General features: G+C 42.5%; 1 protein-coding gene across 1 annotated transcript in view; it reads right to left on the bottom strand.

Moving 5' to 3' along the window:
- Positions 1 to 296: 296 nt before the first annotated feature.
- HTR4 (5-hydroxytryptamine receptor 4) overlaps positions 297 to 24,364 on the bottom strand; it is a 221,091-nt gene continuing 197,023 nt past the window's right edge. Inside the window, exon 7 of the mRNA XM_061188318.1 lies at positions 297 to 384. Coding sequence (XP_061044301.1) covers positions 297 to 384 — 88 coding nt within the window. The remainder of the gene's footprint in view (positions 385 to 24,364) is intronic.

Genomic DNA, 24,364 nt, shown 5'->3' on the forward strand with positions numbered 1-24,364 from the left:
TGGAAGTGTACAAGCAAAGACTGACCAACTTCCAGGGACGCTATGGAGGATGCTGCTTCTGTGTTGGCTGGGAGCCTGCATCTGACGGTGCCTGAAGTCCCTTCTCAACTCTGAGATCCTCCATGCTCTGGCCTTGGATCCTGTCCAACCCTGTCATCCATGTACCTTTCCTGGGCCCTTGGTCCCACTGCCCCATGCCTCACTGGTGGTGATGAGGGTCAGGAGAGATGCCAGGGTATCCTGTTCATGCAGACATGAATGGGAATGAATGGCTTAGTTGTGAGCCACGTCCTCAATCAGAAGCATGATTCCAGGGATTCTGGGTCATTGTGTATGGGCAGTTTCTCAAGTTCCTGGTGATGTCCACTGTGCAGAACTGTGTACCTAGGAAGGATGGAAAGAAAGCTTGAGAATTTGACAGGCATCCTTCAAATGCACCGAAGACAGCACTCCCACCACTCTTGACTTCCTTTCTACTGCACACTTCCGAGAGCATGGCGAGGTGGGGCCAGGCAGGGGCTGGTACTTCATCAAGAGGGAAGCCCAAATAACAGCATCTGAACTGTTTATTTTAAAGGTGAGGAACTGAAGTCCTGGAGGAAAGGGGTACATGGAGGGTGAGAGGCAGAGATGGGATTGGTACCCAGATTTTATTTCCCCACAACAAAGCCTGGGGCTCTCGTGTTACTCATCAAAATGGACCCTATGTACCACTTCAAGCAGTATCTAAATATGCTAAGTTCCCAAGGGATGGCTCTGGGTTCAGCAATACCCAAGTTCTGACTGAGATTAGTAAACCACTCAGAGCCTGAAAGACAATGTAGCTCTATTTGTTAGTTGGATTCCTTTTGGTGACATCTGGGATAGTAAACTGATTAGATGAATCCAACAGCAAGTTGACTCTAAGCATCAGAGTGAAATTTACTACTTGACAAGTGTTTATTATTTTTCTGCAGTATCACACGGTTACACTCAATATGTTAACTGCATTTAAATCAATCTCAATTGCAAGTGGGTCCTGTCATCAGTAACCCAGTTTCCAGCATCTGGCAGTTATTCTTATGACATTGTACAGTTTAGGAGCGCTATTACCTCTCATTCCCAAGGCCAGTGTAAAGCCCATTCAGTAAAACAAATAAAAAAACACATACCACTTACTTGGCATCATATGTTGACAACCAACTTGTGGGTGGTTTCTCAAGAATTATATTGATGCTTTCCTTTGAATTATAATAATTTATTGCTCACTCATGTTGGCTGGTTGGCATATACAAGGTACCAGGTACTAAACTCTCTCCACGCATTACCTTATGTAATCTACACGACAGCCCCATGAGATGGTTATTATGTTTATTTTTCATTTAAGCAAAATGACACATAGCTTCAGTGACTTGCCCAAAGGAATACAGGTAATATGTGAAGATACAGCCAATCAAACCTGGTCTATCTGATGCCAACACCCACATGCTTAACTGGTTCGCACACAAGCCATGGAGTAGGTATAAATTTAAAACAGTGAGTCTTAACCAGAACAATTTGGAGGCACTTTTGGTTGTCATGGCAGGGGCAATGCTACTGGCACCTAGTGGTTAGAGACTAAGCATGCTGCTAAACATTACTCAATACACAGCACAGACTCCCACAACAAAGAATTATCTGGCCACAAATGTCCATAGTGCCCTGATCTAGAATAAAAAGTCCTCCTAGCTGGATAGAAGCAGGTGTTAGCTGAGGAACACAAAGTGAAGGGCATGAGTCTGCTCTCACAGAACTGTCACTGCGGTGCTGCTAAGACAGAGGTCAGCAGAGGGGATATGACCTGAAGAACCACAAGCACCTGCTAGGTGAGTGTTGAGTAGAAGAATGCAGTGGGAAGGGTTATAGAAAGGGTCGGATCACACAGTCTTCATGAGGGCAGCCAGGGCAGGTCCCTGTGAGATATGTGAGTATAGGCTTTAGGGAGGTCAGCATTCCAGCTATTGAGTCCTAATCTCTCAGCCTCAACACCACCCTTCTAAGCTTGGCTTTGTGCTTCTGCAAACCAAATGTTGGCTTGTCGGCTAGCTCCGATCAGGCTCCTTCAACTGGAAGAGCCTGGAAGCCTGGAAGGAGGAGAAGGACCTTGCTTCTCCTGTGAGCTTGCTACCTGCTCCTGCTTCTCGTGGGCATCACCCCAGCCACGCTTCGTCCGCCCAGCAGCGGCGATGCCTTGCAGTTGCCTTGCAGTAGCAGCGGAAAGTCTTGTTTACAGTCTTTCCAACTCTTGCATAACCAGCTTCACGGCAGCCCCTCAGAGACAGTGCCTCGTCCTCAGAGGTGAAGTTTCTGCTCTGTGGGATCCCTCTAAGTCTCTACATTTTTTTGGTTATTCCCTTTGTTCCCTCAGCCCTAGAAGGAGCAGTTGCTTCCTGCAGTTGCTACCTCCATATACACTATTAAAATATTGTTTAAATAGCTGGTGTGGTTTCTGTCTTCTGTCTGGATCCTGTGAGATATAATGAAGAATGGAGGCATGTGCATATCTGGGAGAAGAACATTCTAGGTAGTGGGAACAGCAACTGCAAAGGGCTTCAGGCTAGATCCTGTCTGGAATGTCTGAAGAAAAGCAAGGATGCTGGGCGCCAAGGCAGAAGGAGTGAGGGGCGGAATGGAAGGAGTTGAGAACTGAGGTCAGTGAGGTAGCCGGGGCCAGAGGGTTGGGGTGGAGGAGCCACGGCTGGCAGATCCCGATAAGGCTTTGACTTTTCCTGCATGTGAAAGGTTTGAGCAGCGCCCTGACATGATCTGAAATGACTTCTTAGCAGGCTCTCTCTGGTTGCTCTACTGAGAGTAGATGGAATGCAGGTGGGGTGAGCACAGGGAGACCAGTTAGGAGGTTACAGCAATAATCCAGGTGACAGAGTAGTTTGCTGTTATACTTAATACCAGAAGGTTTAGCCTTTACAACTGTTCTCAGACTCTGTCACGTGTGTTGGTGTTTCCCTTGCCTTGGTTCACCAACTGGAGGCTGTGTTATGCAGCATAGTGATGAAAACTATGACTTGAGTCAGACAGACCTCATTCCCAAAGCAGGCTCTACCACTTACCAGCTCTGTGATATTTAGCAAGTTATTCAATCTCTCTATGCCTCATTTTCCTCCAGTGTAACTGAGAGTGATGATACCGACCTCACAGTACTGGTGTATGGACCAAATTGCATCATGTATGAAAAACACTAGCACAGGGTCTGGCACAAAGTAGAATCTCAAAATATTGAAACTGAAATTATTCTATTTACTTCTTTCCCTCAATACCTCATTTAGTTATGAGTGTATAATAATGACAATAATTATATATGCACAGCAGTTTACTGTTTAAAAATATTTTCCTCCTTTATTTCCTTTATAGGTAAAACCTAAAAGAACTCAAGATGTAGAAGGCTCCCAGATCTTGTCTTTCTCCCTTATCAGAATCACAAGAGCTCTTTTGGCAAGCATGTGTACCAAAAGAGCACTAACTGATTTTCCCACCCATGACTTTATTTATAAGTAGCTCTTCAGGCCAGGCAAAGTAGGCAATAAGACCAATATTATACAGAGGAGAAAAGTGAGACTCAGCTCAGTTAAGTGAGTACTGAGCATCATGGTAGGTGAGTGGCAGAGCCTGGTCAGGACCACAGTCAGATGCTTGCCTGTTGCTCTTGCCCCTGAATGGCATTGCTTAATGACTTAAATACAGGTCTTCCAAAAAGGGCTCAGAACCAAACACCCCTGTGAAATGGGGCTGTACTGCAGTATCTGAAAATCATACACAGCTCATTTTATGAAGGAATTAGGATATACGCCAGGCATGAGTTTTGGTAATTACATACATGACTTCATTTATATCATTTACTTTTCACAACCCTAAGTGGTAGCAACTATACTGGGACCTACCTTACAGACGAGAAAACTGAGGCTCAGAGAAATCAAGCAGCAATTTATGTAAGGTCACAGTGTCCATGATGCCCACACTCTTAACCTCAGAACACACTCCTGAACCTTTGCCCTGTTCATGGCCAATAAGCCACATTCACTGGCAATCAATCAAGTCCACATGAAGAGGGTGTCCTGGTTGAGGTACCTTTTGGTATTTCTGATCATATAAGAAGATATACTGCCATGGAATCAGGCACACCTCTACAGAAGCCTTGAACACGTCTCTCCTGAGTATCTATTTCTCATGTGCTAGTAAGTGAATTCTTCAGAATAACAAGTGGAGGCTCCCTTTCTCCAGAGTTCAGTGGAAAGGCAGCAGCTCTCGTTCCATATGAGGGTGAGCAGACAGGCATGTGTTCTGCTACAACCTTTGGGTGGTCCTCTCACTGTGGTGGGTGATGCACCCAGAAAGGAGGAGCTAGTCTGAGATTTCCTTGGCAGGACTCTAGCAGAGGGCAGTGTGTCTCACATGGAGTCTGGCCTGCAGAGGTTTTCCCAAATCTCATGAGATATATTTTTAATTTGGTATTTTCACTTTGATAGTAAATAAACAATCTGAGCAGATTTGGGATGATCTAGTAGCCACCTTATGAACTCATACTGCCTTGGGAATTCAGAGCTTGAATTGCATTCAGGTCCACATGATGTTGTGGTGACAACGAATGACTTGGTGCAGTGTTTCTCTAACAAGGGTACATGAAAGTACATGATACTGCAGAACAGCATTCAAATCCTGACTCTACCACTTACTAGTTGTGTGACCTAATCAAGTAGATTAGTTCTACCTACCTCACAGTTTTGTTGGGATGATAAAATGAACATCTATAAAGAGCTTAGCAAAGGTCTGGACATGTAGTGGGTGCAGAAATCTTCACTGGTAAGGAAACCAAGGTGCAAAAAATGTGACTTTCCCAGGGTCAGAGAAGGAGTTATGTATGGAATGGTTAAGAGTATAGGCTCTTGAGTCAGAATGCCCGGGTTAAATCCTACCTCTGGCACTGACTAGCTCTGTGAATTATTCAAAATGTTCTGGGTTGTTGTGGGCATTCAGTGAAATAACACACATAAAATGCTTATTAGAACAGTGACAGCCAGCTAGTAAGCACCCCATAAATGTTTATGAGAACTGTTGCTATTTGATGACAGAGGTAAGACTTGAACACAGTGCTTGATTGCTGATTCAGTGCAGAAATCCATTCTTTAATAATTAATCAAATGTTTGTTCACTTAGTCATTGATCACAGGGCTGAAAGAAACCTTCAAGATGGCTTTACAAAGAAACAGCCCCAGAGAGAGACAGTCATCTGTTCCGAGTGGCAAAAGTCTCTCAGCTCTGTTTGGTATAACATCTTACTTGCAATCTTGCAGCTGCGCTGGGGAAAGGAGACCCCAGATGTGTGGGTGTACCTGGGCAGTTCCAAGTCCAGATGAAAAAACCCAACTGCTGTTTCCCAAGCAACAGCAAGGCAGGAGGCAGCTTCCTTCAAGCTGGGTTGCTTTCCCTCTTTACATTAATTTACTCAAGCACGACTGAAGCCACATTAGGTTTGGTAATTACCTGAGGCTACAATTCATTCACTGAGCAATTAGCATCACACTTAGAGCAGCCTGGATGCGGTAATTAGTCGCATAATAAGAGCCCCCTCTGCCTGCCCAGCCTAGTATTATAAAGAAATGATTAGACTTTATTACACATCATCCCGGCCCTACCCTGCATGGCATTGCTCATATGGAGGCGACTGCAAGATGTTTTAATTATTAAAACGCAAGGTGCATGAGTTTAAAGAGATTCAACCCTAAGACAGAGTTTCACGAAAGCCGGAGCCCCATTACCTGGAAACAAAGATCTCATCTTGGGTGTTTTTTGATGTTCAGGGAGAAGTGAGACTTTCAAATCTTAGGCATTTATTCATTCAGCCACTTATTTGTTTAAAAATATATTTTGAGTGCCTACCACTATGTCGCGCCCTGGAGGTAACAGGGCGGTGAGGAAAATCTACAGTCCCTGTCTTCGAGGAGCTCACAGTGTAGTGCGGGAGACCCACAGTGAGATGGAGAATCGCAGGCCTGAGAAGTGTTAGGGATGAGAGGTATTTGGCGGTGCTGTGAGAACATGTTATAGGGGATGTGGCCGAGGTTAGTGTGTCAGGGTAGCGTGACTGAGGAAGTGAGGGAGATGAGAACTGAAAGACAGGTAGGGGTTAAACAGGTAAAGAGGAGGAAGATGTTGGCAAAAGGGCCAGCAAGAGTAAAAGACCACGGTCCTGAGGGCAGGTGTGCCTTGCGAGAGTAGAACAGGGCGAGTAGCACTTTAAGAGGAGAGTGAAGACTCAGAGACTCACCCTGCTAAGGGCTGTTATGCTCATCTTAAGAGCAGTGGGAAGCTGGCCAAGGTAATGAGAATGGATTCATGACGACTTCATGTTTTGGAAGAACACTCTAGCTGTGGTGTGTAGAATGGGCAGAGGTGAGGTTGGAGTGGGAGCCCAGAGGAAAGTCAGGAGCTATCTTAGCTTCCTATTGCTTCTATAACGAATTACCACAAACTTATTAGCTTAAAAGAATGCAAATTTATTATCTTACAGTTCTGGAGGTCGGAAGGTCAAAATGGGTCTCCATGGGCTAAAATCAAGGCGTTGGGCAGAGCTGCATTCTTTCTGGAAGTTCTAGGGGAGAACGCCATTCCTTGCCTTTTCCAGCTTCTAGAGGCTGCCCACATTCCTTTGTTCGTGGCCTCATTGTTCTAACCTCTGCTTCCACCATCACATCTCCTTCTCTGACTCTGACCCTCCTGCTTCTTTATTACAAGGATGCTTGCGATTACAGTGGGCCCACCCAGATAACCCAGGATAATCTCCCCATCTCAATACTTGTAGCTTAATCACATCTACACAGTACCTTTTGCCACCTAAGGTAATACATTCATAGATTTTGGGGATTAGGATGTGGATCTCTTTGGACATTATTTTGCCTGACACAGGTGATTTTCTTTTCTTTTCTTTTTTTAAGATGGAATATGCTAATTTTAATTTAACATTGTTATTATGCTTAGAGTAATTTTTTTTTTTTGGCAGTGTGGACTGGCTCTCTTTATTTTTATTTTATTTAAAAAAATTTTTATTGTTAATTTAAAATGTTGTGTTAGTTTCAGGTGTACAGTAAAGTGAATCAGTTACACATATACATCACAGGTGATTTTCAAGGTGTCTAGAGATGTTAGTGACTCAGAGATGTGGGATGGTAGTGGTGGAGGTGTTGAGAAACAGTCAGATTCAGGATATATCTTGAAGATAGAGCTGACAGGACCCAGTGATGCACTGGACATGGGGGCAATGAGGGCTTTCAAGGTACGGCATGGGCTAGGCAAGGTGCAGAGGCAGGAAAGAGCTTGGAGTGACGTTTGCGGAATGGTGAATGTTCTAAGAGTGTATCCTACATGGTGAGGATGGGGGTGCTGGGAGATGAGGCTTAAAGGAGGTAGAGGGCCCATGACTGAGGGTCTTACAAGCTAGGCTCAGGAGGTTGGGCTGAGTCTTCAGGTAATGGAGAGAGAAATGAACACTGGCTGCGCTGCAGGGAATAACGGGGACGATTGGGACACTGAGACCAGTGTGGAGCCTCGTTCCTCCAGAAGAGAAAAGACAGGTCTAAAGCACAAGTAGGAGCAGTGGGCAGGAGGAAGAGGAGGACCTTGCAGACAGTGATGGGCAGGACACCCTCACTGATTCCACTGACCTTGAAGGGTGTCCAGTCTGAGTTTAGCCTGCACACCTAAGTGGATGCTGATGTCACTCATTATGGAGCCCTCAACCCCCCTGAGACTTTTCTTCTCCAGGAGAAACACCTCCAGTCCTTCAGGATTCCTCGTAGACCAGGGTTCCTGTTCTCCCTCGGCTCCCTGGTTGTTCTGCTCTGGACTAGCTTATTTCTGTCATTAGAAAACAGATATTCTTGTTAACAGTTAAGGGATTCTGGCCTCAGGTCCTCTCTTTGATTATCAGTGGAGCCAGGATCAAAATCCACACCTACGATTCAGCTGTTTGTTTTTACACAGACATTTATAGTGATTCCAAAACAGGGAATGCCTCCGTTAACTGTGTTCCTCTCTTGGCCTCCCCACCTCATGCCATCACGGGCTCACCATCTCTTACATGTGCTTCTTCACCATAGGACACAGCTGTGGCGGTGCTCCCCAGCCCTTGTCTTCCATAATCTGAGGACCAGACCCCACCCCTGCAGGAGGCCCTACCTCCTGGTCATAGCAGAGCCCAAAGTTACTCTGCTTCTACCTCCAGGAAATATGTGACTGGGGACTTGGAGATATTATCAGGGTCTTGGTGCTTGAACTGAGAATGGGAAGGGCTGCCTGGGGGAGCCAGGTTTGACCCATGTGTTCATAGATTCAGAGAAAGTTGATCCAGAAAGAGAAAAGAATGAAGTTGATGTACAGTGAAAAATAGACAAGAGATTATGGTCTCAGACAGGTGGAAAGAGGAACACTAATCCCTAAAAGCACCCATATTCCTTATCTGTCACCATGAAAGCCAGTAAATTTCCTGCTCTGGGGATCCATGAGATATCTCTGTATCTTTCCAATAAATCTCCCTTTGTTTTTCTTCAGGAAGCATGAATGGGCTTAGAGCCTGTGGTAGGCATTGTGAGTTATTTACTTTAAAGCATGTGCCCACACACTCTTCTTTCTTTCTAATAGAGCCTGTCTCCTAGTACAGGCAAAAACACCAGATGCTTGACAGCTAAGGGTTTGGCCTCTGATCTTCTGATCGATGACTTGAAGGTCTGCTAGGGGAATCTGATGGAAAATGTTTTCCTCCTGAATAAAAGACAAGTATGATAAGAGTCTGCCTTATCTTCTAGCATTTGGTTGTGGTTATGTGAGGAGGATACAATGTTTGGAGCTGTTGCAACTAGTTTGTGACCGTGAGAGTATCATCCAGAACGAAAACTAATAGGCTGAAAAGAGCAGAGGAAAAGCATCTGGGTCCTTCACAGTGTTATTGAATTACTGAATTAACCAATCCTAAAACTACCAAACTCTACCAAACCAAGCTTTCTATCTTGTAAATGGATCATCTTATTTTTTAAAGTTAATTTTAGTTAGGCATTCTAGTGCTTATAGGCCAAAGTATTCTAAATGATATAACGTCCACGATCCCTGTCTTCCACGTCTACTATGACTTCCCACATTCTGCCACATCCAAATCCTACCCACCCTTTAAGACCCATTCCAGAAGCCTTCTACACCACCCATGAGCATTTACTGTTGATAGGAACACAAATTATCTGCTACTGTGAGGTGTCTGATTGGACATATGTCTGGCCTCCTGACACTCCTGGAAGGCAGAGCCCATATCTTTTATATGATAAGAAGAAACAATCTTTCAGCCCTGTACTTTTATTTTTATTTATTTATTTTTAAAAATAAATTTATTTATTTATTTTTAAAAATAAATTTATTTATTTTTAAAAATAAATTTATTTATTTACTTTTGGCTATGTTGGGTCTTTGTTGTTGTGCGTGGGCTTTCTCTAGTTGCGGCAAGTGGGGGCTACTCTTTGTTGCGGTGTGCAGGCTTCTCATTGTGGTGGCTTCTCTTGTTGCGGAGCATGGGCTCTAGGCACGCGGGTTTCAGTAGTTGCGGCTCGTGGGCTCAGTAGTTGCAGCTTGTGGGCTCTAGAGTGCAGGCTCAGTAGTTGTGGCGCACGGGCTTAGTTGCTCCGTGGCATGTGGGATCTCCCCGGACCAGGGCTCGAACCCATGTCCCCTGCACTGGCAGGCGGATTCTTAACCACTGCGCCACCAGGGAAGTCCCAGCCCTGTACTTTTAAAATGTTATTGCATTTAATACTTACAATGAGTCTATGATGTCAGCACTTATTTTATATATCTCCATTTCATAGATGAGGAAACTGAAACTCAGAGAGGTTAAGATTTGCCAGAGGTCACTCAGCTAGCAACGGCAAAGCCAGGATTCAAACCCAGGCATGTTAGAATCCCAAGCCCTTTTTGCTATTAGTACTTCCCAGCCTTATTCTTTTTAATACTTGCTACATAGCTCACAACACCTCACATGTAGTGCAGAATATCATAGAATCTATAGAAATATTTACTGAATGGATTACAGAATGAGACAATCCTCCCCTACATTGCCTGGGACTTATACTGATTACAAAGTATGTTGGCAACTATTCTCCCGTTGATCTTCATGATGGCCCTGTGTGTCACACCACTCAGGTTATCTCTGCATTTGTGATGTCGCTTTCCATTCTTTTATGTTCAATGCCATATCTTCTGGGGGATGGTTTGGGGGGAGATGTAACCTCCCACACCTCCACACATCCCTCTTTTGGAAAAAGCCCTGCTGTGGGTATTTCTGGTTCTCAATCTTTCCATGAGAAGGAGACTGAGAAAGCTATCCTAGCACAAAACTTACATCATGGGTTGGGTCATTGCCATGGAAATCCCCTGGCAAAGAAGCTAGGAGTCTGTGGATACAAAAGGAATATTTTTCAACTGGTATAGGATGGGAAGGTGTTATAAACTGAATTTTTTTTATCTCTCCCCAAATTCATATGTTAAAGTCCTAAACCCAAATATGATGATATTTGGAGATGGGGCCTTTGGGAGGTAATTAGGTTTAGATGAGGTCATAAGGGTGGGGCATCCATGATGGGATTAGTGCCCTCATAAGAAGAGGAAAAAAGAACTGAGTCCTCTTTCTCCACCCCCACTGCCATGCTCTCTCTGTCTCTGTCTCTCTGTCTCTGTCTCTGTCTCTGCCATGTGAGGACAGTGACAAGGCATCTGTCTGCAAGATAGGAAGAGGATTCTCACTGGGAACCAAATTTGCCTCCACCTCGATCTTGGATTCCCCAGCCTCCCAAACTGTGAGAAATAAATGTCTGATGTTTAATCTACTTGGTCTATGGTATTTTGTTATAGCAGACTGAGCAGACTAATACAGGAGATCTCAAGGAGTCAAAGAAAGAATATGGATGGAGAGAGCAGGAAACAACAGTATAGATTGTGGAGACAGGACTTTTTTGCCATTAGTCATTAACTCAGGAAAACCTAAGGCATCAAGAGAAAATGAACTAGCAGAGGGGCACGTGCATGTATGTGTTTCTGTGCATCTTTTACTAGCAACACTGCATTTATCTAAAGGTCAGGTATCCAGTGACCTTAACTGTCCAGAAACCTGCACTGAGGTGTTTTTTGTTTGTTTGCTTGTTTGTTCTTTTTATAGGTCTCTGAGTAATCAGAGTAGTTGTCCCAAAGGTGTGGACTTTCCTTGTAGTCTTCCTCGTTTTTCACTCGGAGAATATTTAAACTTAGTTTGCATACAACTCTAGAAAGCTTGGTTCTTCCACACACAGCAGAGGAGAGACTGGAAACTAGGATGGGAAGGGAAATACGTAATGCTAGTGGTAGATAAACTGATTGCAGGAAAAAATGATAGCTGACATGTGCAAAGAGAAAAGAAACATAAGAAGGTCAACAAAATCAACATAGCAAAACCAACCAGGGCCATATAGGGCAGAGGAAAATATTTCAAACATCCCTCAAGGCCATTACTGTAGCGTAAAATAACTTAATAATGGAAATTCAAAATAATGACTTTGAACAAAGTTACTCAAAGTCTGATTTGATACTAGGGGAATCCAAATAAAGTCTGTAGTTCACTTAATAGTATTGGATAAATGTTAATTTTCTAGCTTTTGATAAATGTTCCATAGTTATGTAAAACGTTAGCATTGGGGGAAGCTATGTGAAAGGTATATGGGCACGCTATGTACTATCTCTGTATTATTTTTCTATAGATATAAAAGTGTTTCAGGGGCTTCCCTGGTGGTGCAGTAGTTGAGAATCTGCCTGCTAATGCAGGGGACACAGGTTCGAGCCCTGGTCTGGGAAGATCCCACATGCCGCGGGGCAACTAGGCCCGTGAGCCACAACTACTGAGCCTGCGCGTCAAGCCTGTGCTCCGCAACAAGAGAGGCCGCAACAGTGAGAGGCCCGCGCACCGCGATGAAGAGTGGCCCCCGCTTGCCACAACTAGAGAAAGCCCTCGCACAGAAACGAAGACCCAACACAGCCAAAAATAAATAAATTAATTAATTAAAAAAAAAAAGTGTTTCAAAGTAAAAGATTTCTTAAAAAACTGAAAAAAATCAGTTTAGTCACAATCATTTTTTTGAGAAAGTTGGAGTTCACCACTTATAGCCAAGGAGATACAGGATGAATTGGGGTCTGGGATAACCCAGATGAGCCTCTGAGGACCACGATAACACTGGCTGAATTCAGCTCGGTCAAGTGCTCATCTCCCAGAGGGTTTGGAAAGGCTATGCTCCCAGAACAGGGAAGAAGCCCCAAACAAAATTTAAAACTAGGGAATAGAAAATAAAATAAAGCTCTCAAACCATGCAAACCTTTGGCCTTCAGATCAATAGCAATCAAGGTCCAGAAGGAACTCTCTTGGCATGGCAGGCCTCTGCCAACAACCGTGATATTTCTAGGATGTATGATGTGTCCACTGGACTCAACCTGGTCCAGGGAGGACAGAAGGATAAGCAGAAACCAAGGGCATTTTGTAGGAAGAAGTGAATGGACAGATGCAGGCAGACTCACAACACAGACAGTGACAGACTTACAGAGCACGTTCAGAGCTAGACAGGAACTGGTCTATTGCAGAAGAGCAGGAGGAAGCTGGAGACAGAGGAACAGCCACTTTTAGTTGAAACAGAAAACAGCCACAGATGAGGAAGAGCCAAGAAGAAGTTGGGAAAGAAGAAAAGAAAGAAAACACAGAGGTTAGTGGACTGGTGATCCTAGCCCGAGCAAGCATTCTACTAGGCTCAGAGTGCCTTTAGGGGAGGACAAGTAGGGGAGCACACTTACTGCACAACATGGTTATGCCACACTGTACCTCTGGAAAGCACTTTTATAGCCAGAATCTCATGTGAGTCACACAAACACTTGGGAGGTTTACGGTGCAGGTTACTACCTTAATTTACCAAGTCATAAAACAGGCACAGAGAGGAAAGTTATTTGCCCGAGGGCACCCAATAGTTAGCATCTAAGGCAGAACAAAAGCCAAGTGTTCTGAATTACCTTTCATGGTATCATGGCCAAGATATGTACAGAAAGCCACCCTCTTTCCTTCCCCTTCCTCTTCCTCATCATTAGCCAGGCCCCATCCTTACATGAATCATCCCATATAATATTCCCATATACAATATCCCCATATATAATATTCCGCCAACCTTGTGAGGTAGGTACTATTAACTCTCATTACCTAATGTGGAACCTGAGGCTTAGTAAATGCAGTGTGACCAAAATAATCTAGTTAGTAAGAGGGAAAACCGTGACTCGACCTCAAGGCCCTCTGACTCAGAAGCACACACCTTTAAACTGAGCATCGTGACCTCAGAGCCTCCCTTCTAAAGGCTAGAGCAACCTACTCCCCAGCCCATCCTCCCTAGCCCCCAGATTCTGGATCAGGCAAGCAACGAAGCTCTTCTCGAGCTCTGGGTCCCATTCCAAGAAGGAAAAGCCACGCATGGCTTCCTCATATTTCCCAGAGATATTGTATTAGGAAACCCCATCCAAATATCCTCTCCATACCTTCAGGGCCCCAGGTTCTAAAAGGCTCTCCCTACTCTGCCCACTTCTTCCCTCATCAAAACATCAAATTCTACTTCAGATGAGGCAAGAGACCAGACAGAAAACCAGGAACCTGCAGTTAGAATTCTTAAGGGCAATCTGATTAAAATAATTCACCATAAAGATTAAAAAGCACAGACCATACCCTCTTTGCCCTTCTTCCCTCTTTAGCTAACCTCCGATGATATGTCCGTGCTGAGGGATCTTTGAGAATGTAGTTGGGTTTGGCCACTTCCTCCTTACAGCCACCTCTGGCCATCTCAATGTTATTCCCTTTCCCTCTTTTAAACAAACATAGCACTTTCTGCTTCTATAATTTATTTGACGATATAAACTGCCTGTGACAGCCCTTACTGTGGCTTGTTAAATACAACTGTATATGCATTTAAGTAGCATGTTTCCAGATAAATTACAAGCCTCTTGTGGGAAGGAACCATAACTTATTCATCTAGCACAGTTATTATTTTATTGACCATTAGCCAAGCAATGGTGGTTGAGAGTCAAATGTCCAAAATTCTAATCTCAGCTCCATTACTTAGAAGCCTCCCAATCTTGGACCTCCCTATGCCTCAGTTTCCTCCTCTGACATAAAGATAAAAGCAGTACCTCCCTCAGCCAGTTATGGTGAGGCATGATCGTATGTGCTCATTATGCCTGGCACGGTGCTCATGAAATATTAGCCAGTACTGCGCTAGTCAAACATTAAGTTAACTACATGATTACATAGGGATATGGACCCACACCTTTTTCTTCCTTCAACTGGTTCTCTCTAGCCCTTCATTAGCCTGATGACATGCCTTAATATCCTTCACGAATAAGACTCTCTAAACACTCATCCAAACACTATGTGTATTCTATGAAAAGTTTCAATTTCAATAACTCATATGCTGGCATGAAAATTTAAGAAAGAAACTCAGAAATTTTCAGTGGGCTATAAATAATCACAGATTTAAATATCTGGGTGTCTGTTTGCATGATATGCTTTCCTGGAAATCAGACAATCGGTACCTGGCCACTCAAACACTAGGAGCCGTGATGCATTCTAGTGCAAGAGGAGCTGAGACCACTCCTTGGCTCTGGGTCTTCCACAGTTCAGTGGTTTCCAGAATCTGTGCAGGGGCTGGGATTACACGTAGGATAATACAAACTATTACAAATAACTAATACTTGGCACATATATGTTAGACCTTCATAATAATTAAAAATTTAACTACTCTTACATATTTATATATTTCCTTTTAAATGCAAGTAACAACATTGTTTTTCTTGGATATAACCCTTAACGAGTTTAATGAGTGAACTTTTGGGAGTGCAACGTGTAGGTAAGTTATAGACATGTCTGAAATAGTGAGCAGTTCTGGGGGAAAAAAAAGCCTTTCCTTATGAAAATCTCAGAAGATATAAGTCTTACAAACACTTTTTTTTTGCACTGCAATACACTTAAACATGGGGGATGAGATTAAAGTTACATATTGAAGAAACAAGATGAAATTTAAAATATTACTATAAAATAAAAATTTAGATTTTCATAAATTTTATAATTTGTATTAAAGACCTGTCTGTCCCCTGTCTGTGTCAACCCTGCTGAATAGTTTTCCTGTGACCTCTGGCTGTTTGAATTTTTACTGGCTGGAGTGATCATGTAAGACCTCGCCCAGTTGGAATCTATGTTTTTATATACAGAGATTGTTCCTTACATTTGTACTGCAGACAACGATCTTACAAAGCCTTTGACAATCATCATTTTACTTTTTACTCACCACAAACCCAGGAGGTTGGTATTGTGAAAGTCTGAATGGAAAGAAGTCACACATCCTTTCCCCTGCCCAGACAATGTAGAAGACCACGCTAACTGATCAGTCTTACCTTTCTTAAATTCAAACACGGTCCAGGCAGAGTCTTGGCCTGGCAGCTTGGGACACAGCTGAGGTAGGTCACAGACCCAGGAAACAGCACTGTGCAGGCTGACTTGGCTGTTGTTTGGATGGGGATGTGACAGGCTAGGGATTGGTTGGTGGTTAGCCAACTGCCTGGCAGCAGGTGTTAGGAAAACTCAAAGCCAGAGAAACAAGGCTTGGTGGCAGATAGAGGGAAGAGGTCAGGCAGAGAGCTGGGATCCTAGTTAATAGCTCAGAGTGCTTCAAACACCTGGACAGCTCCTGCCACCTGCTTTGACTAAGAACCCTGGCTTTCCTGATTAGGTCAACCCCTGTTACTCCTGGAGGAAGTCTTTGCTACTAGAAAGGGTCTTATCCACAAATACTGAGTTAATACCTTAAAATCATTTGCCATAGGCTCAGAAGAGAAGCATACATCTGGCCCAAGGTAGGGACCCACAGCGGTGTCCTCCCTGGGCAGGGAGGTCATATCATCCTCTTCCTCAGACTGAGGGCTCTATGTCTCCTGGACAACAGTTGAGGACCAAGTCTCAGCTGTTTCTAAGCAAAGCTTAATGTCATAACCAAAGGCAGCTTCCCCTAGCATGGCAAATCCCTATCTACAAAGTGTTCTTCCATTTATTCTGCCTTATACATCAGGGGCAATGATGAAACTTCTTAAGGGTAATTTTCATTATTTTTGCAGCAACAATATCGGGAAACACAACTTTACATACTGCCCAACAACAGCGTCTATTTGAATCTACTACCTTAAAAAAAATCTGACCTAAAGTTGTTCTAAGCTGAAGCTGATTGGAAATGACTGGGACTCCTTCCATGAGCTAACTTTGAAATATCACCTATTTTTATAGTCATTAACCCACTCTAAGGTTGTACCACTATGATCTTAACAACTTGCTTTAACATCACTCTTGGTGCTCACTTTGTTCAAATGTGCTTTAGCCTTTGGCCAAAACCAAATAAAATACAGCTCTGATCTGACCACATCAGCTCTGCTGTCAAAAATGTCCTGGCTCCTTACCTCACACTTCCCTACTCCAGGGACCTCTGGCTTGTCCCTAGTGGCAGGCTAAGGTCTAGCACATTCTGAAGCCACCTCTGCCCTGGATAGGAACTATTAGAAGGGATCTGGCTGCTGTTGATGAATTTCACTCTCTGCAGCATTCACAATGAGGTCCTGCAGGGGCGTTGTGTTTGTTTGGTCAGGGCTTTTTCCATTCGGCTTGGTCATCAGCAGTTGGCTGGTTACAAATGCAGTCCTAAGATCGAATGGCTGGAATCCAATTATCCCAGCTTCCTGTCTGTAGAGCCCTGCCAGGGAAGAACACAGTCGTGTTTGCCTGCCTTGTCAGGCTCCCAGGACTCAAAGTATATCATTTGGAGAAAACTAACAAACAACAGATCCCCAGATGTTTTGATGGAGCGGCAACATGGTGTGGAAAGAGGATGCACTGGTCCAGAACGCAGAATCTAACACTATTCCATATTCTGCCTCTTCCTGGCTCAGTGTCTACCTCTTCACTTCTCTGAGCTTCTGTTTCTCATTTATTAGTGGGAGATCATAACACCAACCACTGGGCTATTGGGAGCTTTTTAATGAGATGATGTATGTGAAAGAGCTTTGAAAACTATAATGATTATGGTGATGATGATAATAATAACAAGGTTAACTGACATTTACTGAGTGCCTATCATGAGAAATGCACCCTAGTGGGTGTTTAATAGACACCATCTCATTTAATACCCACAAACATCTTTTGAAAAATTGGTGATGATGGTAATAATGATATTAATAACAATAGCTAACATTTCTTAAGTGTTTACTATATACCAGCCTCCAGCGTCAGCATTTTATGCATGTTAACATAAGTAATCATTACATCATGTGAAATAGGTACTATTATCATCTCTAATTGACATATGAGAAAAATTGGATACAGCAGTTGGGTAATCTGCTCAAGATCAAGCTGGTGGTAAGAGGCCACAAGGATTCAAACATAGGCATTCTGGTTCTAGAACAGAAGTTGGCAAACTTTTTCTATAAAAGGCTAGATGTAAGAATTTTAGATTTGGGGGCCACATGCCATTTCTGTTGCATATTCTTCTTTTTTTTTTTTTGGGGGGGCGGGCTGGTTTAGTTCTCGTTGTTGTTGATTTTTTAAACCCCTTTACAAATGTAAAAACCATTCTTATCTCAAGGGTTACACAGAAATAGGCTGACAGCTGAACGTGGCCTATCATAGTTTAATGACCCTTGCTCTAGACATAATTTCAATTTTACAGATAAGGAAACTAACGCTCAAGTACTTAAGTAATTGAAATCAGGATTTTAATCCAGTTTTGTCTGCTTCCAGAAAGTGTGTCAACCCATACTCTATTGCTTTCATGTATGCTGTTAAAATGTTAAGATATTACCACTGAGTGAGGGACGCTATACTCATCCCAGTCAATTTCCAAAGAGAATAGGTTTTTCTTATTTGAACAGACTTGGGGACAAGATAACAGTTGAGATTTAGCAGACCCAATGCCTAGTACAGTGCCTGATGCATAGTAGGCATGTCATATATCTGTATTGAGTGAAAGAATTCTGATTTCTGATTAGATTCAGTGATTAACCAAGATCTCAGCCATTTGCTCAAACTCTCAAGACCTTGTGTTTGAGTCTGTAAATGAAGGCAATGACATATTCCTTTATCTAGTTCATAGGGAATCTGTAAAAATTTATGAGATAATTTCCATAGAACTATTTGGAGAAAAGATATTATGTAAAGAAATAGGATCTCCACAATGAATTGTTCTATTGACAGCAATGGCACTTGGAGACTCTATTTATGACTTTGAAATAAATATATCACTAGCCAGAAACAGTACAATAGGGACAAGTCTGTGACTTCATCAAGTTAATATTGTTGTATCCACCAATACAATCTCATAATAAAGCAGGGATTTTTATTTTAACCTTGGGTTTTTACTTCAGGGAATAAGTGAACTTCTTGGAAATGTATTCAAAATTCTGTCCAGATTTCTAGGGGGAAGGCCATAGATTTTATCAGACTCTCAAAGAGTTTTATTATACCCTAAATGTTAGAACTACAATAAAATTGCTGCAGTGTAGTCTGCACCTGATGAGGAAAAGGGAAAGATAAAACCTGCCAGTGTGTAGTGATTAGTGCTAGGTTTTCCAGATACCCCTGTCAGTATGATGCTTTGTTATACTCTCAAGATACCCACTTAGGATCCTAAAGCAGCTCACCAGTTCCCCACTGGCACAGGAGTCTGGGTCTACAATCCAACCAGAAGATTAATCACTTGTCTAAGCTGGGTGCAGTGACAAACACTCAGGGTAACCAGCAGGGTAAAAGCAGCTACAAAATGCAGCAACAGGGTCTTTTCCAGTTTTATCTTTACCCCCAAGATCAGGCCCACAGAGACTGTCATAACAAGGCTTTTTTTTTTTTTTTTTTTTTCATTACTAGCACCTAGCACAATGCCTGGCACATAGTGGGTGTTTAATAAAAATTTATCTGAATGACGATTAGGATAATAATGATATTGATAAAAATTATTCCTTACATTCCCGGTATGCTTAATAAGATTGTGTCATTCCATTATCTCTTAAGATACTATCTCAAGTATACAGTCTACATGGACTCATTGGTCTTTGTCAATTAGAGGGTGTTTTTTACTTTGTACTGTTTATTGTTGGTGATGGTTTTATGCTGAGATAGCTAGTTTGGATGCTTCTCTTTTGTTTGTGAGCCTGAGAGCATCCTTCCTTGGAGATTATGGTTGTTGCCCCAGGGAATTAGGTTCTGTGGGCCTAGACCAGGGTGGGCTGGATTAGGCTTCACAGACAAGGCAGTCCATGAACTAGGCCTTGGCTTTTAATGGCAAGTGGTGGGAGAGAAGCACAGCGGGCTGCTGCTGCAGAGCAGGGAGAAATCACATATGGACCTAACAGCTGGAAAAGGAAGTGGTGCTTGGCTCATTTTTACTCATTCCACTCTGAGTTGGGCATTGTGTCATGGGTGTGGACAATATATGGATGAGCAAATGGGACCCACTTTAAGTTTTTCAGTAGAGCTGTTGAATATGGAAAAATTTCAGCGTATAGAACATTTTAGGGGGGTGTTATTTAGTTTTTCTTTCCGTTAGTTGTTTTGTGTATATGTGTGATTTTAAAACTAGATTAACCCATACAGATGTAAAAGGAAAAGAATTAGAAGATAAAGGTAGTTATCTAGTGTAAGGTGATGGGGAACAAGCTCTAAGAGGCGGCAGTGAAACTGGGAGAAAAGACTAGATTTAAGTCTTTTCAAAGGAAGAGAATTTGGAGACTAAATTTAAGCATAAAAGGTAAAGAAATCAGAGATGACTTCCCACGTGGAATACTAGAATAATAATAATAATACTTCGCATTTGTTGCCCAGTCCTATACATTTTAGAATACTGTGTCTTTTTTTGTTTGTTTGTTACTGTGTCTTAATTAACCTCACTGGACTTACCACTTTTTGCCTGGCTTTCTAGTTTTTGTGACTATATCTTTTCCTGACTACTAATGTGGAAGCCATCAAAGGCCAAAGAAAAAAAATTGATTTATTTCTCTCTTCTCTAGCAGCACAAAAACCTTTGTCAAGTGAATAAATAAAGTTTGGTATCTGTGAGGGGGGTTAGGGCATTTGTTTCATGAGAAATTTGAGACCCAGAGGGGAAGTGATTTTCCAGAAGTCACCCAGCCGGTGAAGGATGCAAGGCGGAATCAGAATCCATGCTTTTTTTCCCCCATTATACAGGCTATCACAAGTGAAACCATCAGTTGCAAAGGAAGGTTTAAATAGCAAATAAATGCCAGAAAATTAGAAAATAAATACAGACTGCTCTCCACTGAGAGGGCTACTATTAGATGAGACAGAATTCTGGAATGACTTTGGCTTTTACTTTTATAAGCTCAATGTTTCCGGAAGGCTCTGCATTAAGGAGAGGAGATGCAGTAATAAGGGTAACCCTGATAAAACCACTCTTTCCTGGTTCCTTCCACTGACTCACATCGCCTTGACCAACTGCCCACTCTCTGGGTGGCTGGTACAAGAGGTCCACCAGAAATGGTGCCTTGGCTCAGTCAGCCAGGGGCTTTTCACTTGAAATTATGAATCCCTGGCTTCCCTTCCCTTTCACAAAGCCTTAGGAATGGATGACTCACAGTCTCCTCCAAGGCACGTTCCTGAGGATGATAAAGAGAGATGGCTATAAGGCTTTGGAGAAAGAATGTGGGGTGGGAGGGAGGGTCTGTGTTCTGGCCAAGAATTTCATCATTAAGCAGTGGCATATGGGCCCCCATTTGGACTCTGTTGACAAGAAGACCATATCCTAATGATTATCATGCTAATTCAGGAGACCAAGGCTGGAATAAAATGACGTAACCCCCCAAGGGCATTCAATACTGAGAAAGACTCAATTGAAATTAAATTATCTGATCTCAACCAAGTTTTTTAAAAGCACAGATAATGTCTGACCTTTCACCCAAGGCTCCAGACCAATTTAAAGGACTATCCATTCAGGCTACCAGGATACTCACACATATTATAAAATGTCTTCTAATTTTGGAGGGAGTGTCTCTTCAAAGTTTGATGACATTGTTCTGTCTCCTACCTTCTACACAGGCAGAAAAAAAGAGCATGAACTCTCAGGATAGGCAAATCTAGGCTTGTATCCTGGCTTTGCTCATAATTACTTGTGTAACCTGGGTTAGAAACTTAGTCACCTTAAGCCTCATTTTACTTATCCATAACATGGGAGTTATTATATAAAATACCAGTTATCTGCCTGGTGGTGTTGTAATTGCTATCATATGCAAAATTTTATAACCTCATAAGTTACGTAGCATTAACACCTCTATTTTACTCACGAAGAAACTGAGGCTCAGAGAAGTTAATTAACTTGCCCAAAGAAGCACAGCTGGCAACTTAGGAAGCTAGGATTCAATACAATCAATACTTTTTTTGAGAATTAAATGTTATAAGATATGTCAAGTGTCAAAGTAGTATTGACATAACTTAGGTGCTCAATAAAGTTGTGTCCCTTTACCATCTTAGAAGGGAAAGTGTTACTATTGCTTAGAAAATTCATGAATTGGAGAAAATAAAGAGACATTTTAGGCGTTCTGTAACAAGACACTGAATCAACTGAACTCCATTTCCTGCCCACTCTTATCATGTAAATCTTCTCTGACTCTGTAACCAAATACTTTATCATTTCCAGCTTCTCCTGAATAGTGTTCATAGCCTGCCCTTTTCTGGATCAGACAACTGACATAGAAATAACCACTGCCTGCCACCTTCACCACTTCTCACCTGTGGTTTCTCAACACCCTTTCCATATGTCTCTACATGCAGCTTTGAATTTCAAATGTCATGGAATCCAGAGTAATAATAGTAACAGCTACACTTCAGTGAGTGTGTATGCCAGGGACTATGCTCCACTGTTTATAAGCTTTCATCCACTGAATCTTCACAACAACACTCTACAGGATGGGCTATCGTGATCCCTATGCTAAGAAGAAACTGAGGCTCAGATAGTCACAAACTTTTCCAAAGTCACACACAATTAGTAACTGGAAAAGCCTGAATCTAAACCCATGTCTATCTAATGACAAAGCCCAAGCTCTTAACCACAAAAAGCTTCTCAGTTTATAGATGCAAAACTTAAGCCAGAGAGGGGCAGGGACATGTGCAGAGTCATACAGCAAGTTAGGATGCTGGGGAGAAAGGACGCATTTCCTGACATCGCTTGAGCATGCTCTATCATACCCTAGCCTGAGCAACTCCACCGTTGTCCATTCCACATCCATGGCCTGGACCATCACCCATCATTCACTCCATGCTCTGTGCTGTGTCCATACATACCATTACTGGTGAAATGGTAGCCAATGTTCTCTAGGATTATACAACATCAAGTAACTCACACTTCACTACCACATTCTATAAATATAAAACTTTAAGCTTAAGTTCTTTTTCAATAGACAGACATGAATCAAAAAAGGGGGGAAAAAACTTGCCATAAATCACGGAAATAATGGTACTTTAAAACTCCAATCCTTTGCTACTTGCAAGAAATATGATAAACATCTTGATTTTATTCAGAACTGTCACAGAAAGATTATCTTCTTATCAGAAGGCTGCAGCTTTTGCAGTGGATGGAGTGTTAAACAGCAGAGCAGCAGTGAGATTTGAAGGCTGAAAGAGCTAAGCAGGATGGTGCAGTGCAGATGCTGTAAACAAAAACTCCAAACTCTCCCAAATAAGTAAATTCAGTGAATTTATTGGATAGCTTCATTGTATAAAAACCTGTGTTGGGCGCAAGAAAAAGGGGAAAAAAAGATGATCGGTAAGAATTGGCTCCTGTTCCCAAGGAGCTCAAAATCCAGGATCCAGGAGGGAAGTTCAGAATAGGCATCATTAATGAACCACACCGAAAAGCATATGAAAATGTCATAGCAGAAAACAAAGTACTTTGGGGATTGGAATAGATAAAAAAAACTTCATGCTGTCTTGGAGGGTGGAAAAGACTTCAAGTAGAAGGTGACATTTGAGATAGACCACGTAAGAGATGCTGGGAGACGTACGCCCAAAGGAAGGATAGAAGGACCAATAAACTGAAGGTGAAAATGCAAAGAGCAAGTGAGGGGAACACGGAGCAGACTGCCTGCTTTGGAGGGATAAAGAGGGATAACCGGAGGCGAAACTCTAAGTAGCAGACTTAGAAAACTATGGACAGCCCAGATCTGGTTGGCAATAAGGAGTCATTTGGAGGTTTTGATCCAGGAAATGTCATGCTCAAAGTTGTCTTTTACAGCCTAACTCCCCAGTCCAGATGAAGATAGCATCAGCTGTAGAAGGATGGAGATAAAAAAGTGCATGAGGAAAATCTACTGATTACATAACCAGATTGAATTTCCTTTAATTTCTGATGAAATGAATAGTTTTATAGGAAATCACTTTCTGGCTAGTCAAGAATTGGTTTTTACTCCCAATTAGGTGTTATTGGAATTAGCATATGTAAAATCAATGAAGAATCACTGTATAAATGCATCTTCATTTGTTTACAGATAGCCAACACTCCACGGAGAAAGAAGGGAAGCAAAAGGAAAAAGACAAGAAGAGAATTCATCTGTTTCAAGGATGGTTCTTGGTGCTAAAAGGAACAGGCCTCAGGTGGATCAAGTCCCCTCAGCCTTTCTGGGGAGAAAGGTTGGACTTGGCAGGGCCTGGGTTCCATTTCCCTATTTCTGGCTCCAAGTAATCTCTGTTCTTGGGGAAATTCCAGGTTAACTTCCATGTGATGGGAAAATGATACTTACCTTGCAGGGTTTCATTTAAAATGCTTCCCACCAAGCCTGGCCCACAGTAAGGAACTGATGAATGGTAATTAAAGCTACCACATTATTGTCAGTTTTAATGTACTTCTCTGATCCCATCTCCTACCACTTTCCCCACATTCACTGAGTGCCATGCACACATGCCAAGCTCATTTCTGCCTCATATTCTTTGCATCTGCTGTTCCCTTTGCCTGACATAATATTCCCCCCAGATTAACACATGACTGACTCTTCTTCAACATTCTTGTCCCCCGTCACAGGGGCTGACCTCCTTGAAGCTTTTCTGACTGTCCCAAATAACGTCCACACCCCTGCCTCATCTCAATTTTTTTTGTTCTTTATAGCACTTGTGTGTATCTAAACTTGTCTAATTCATATATATATGTCTCCTTGTTTATTTTCTGGCTCCCAATGAGGGAGCAGAGATCTTATCAGTTTATTTATTAACGGACCT

The sequence above is a fragment of the Eubalaena glacialis genome, chromosome 4 (genome assembly GCF_028564815.1).
Source record: "Eubalaena glacialis isolate mEubGla1 chromosome 4, mEubGla1.1.hap2.+ XY, whole genome shotgun sequence".
NCBI lineage: Eukaryota > Metazoa > Chordata > Mammalia > Artiodactyla > Balaenidae > Eubalaena > Eubalaena glacialis.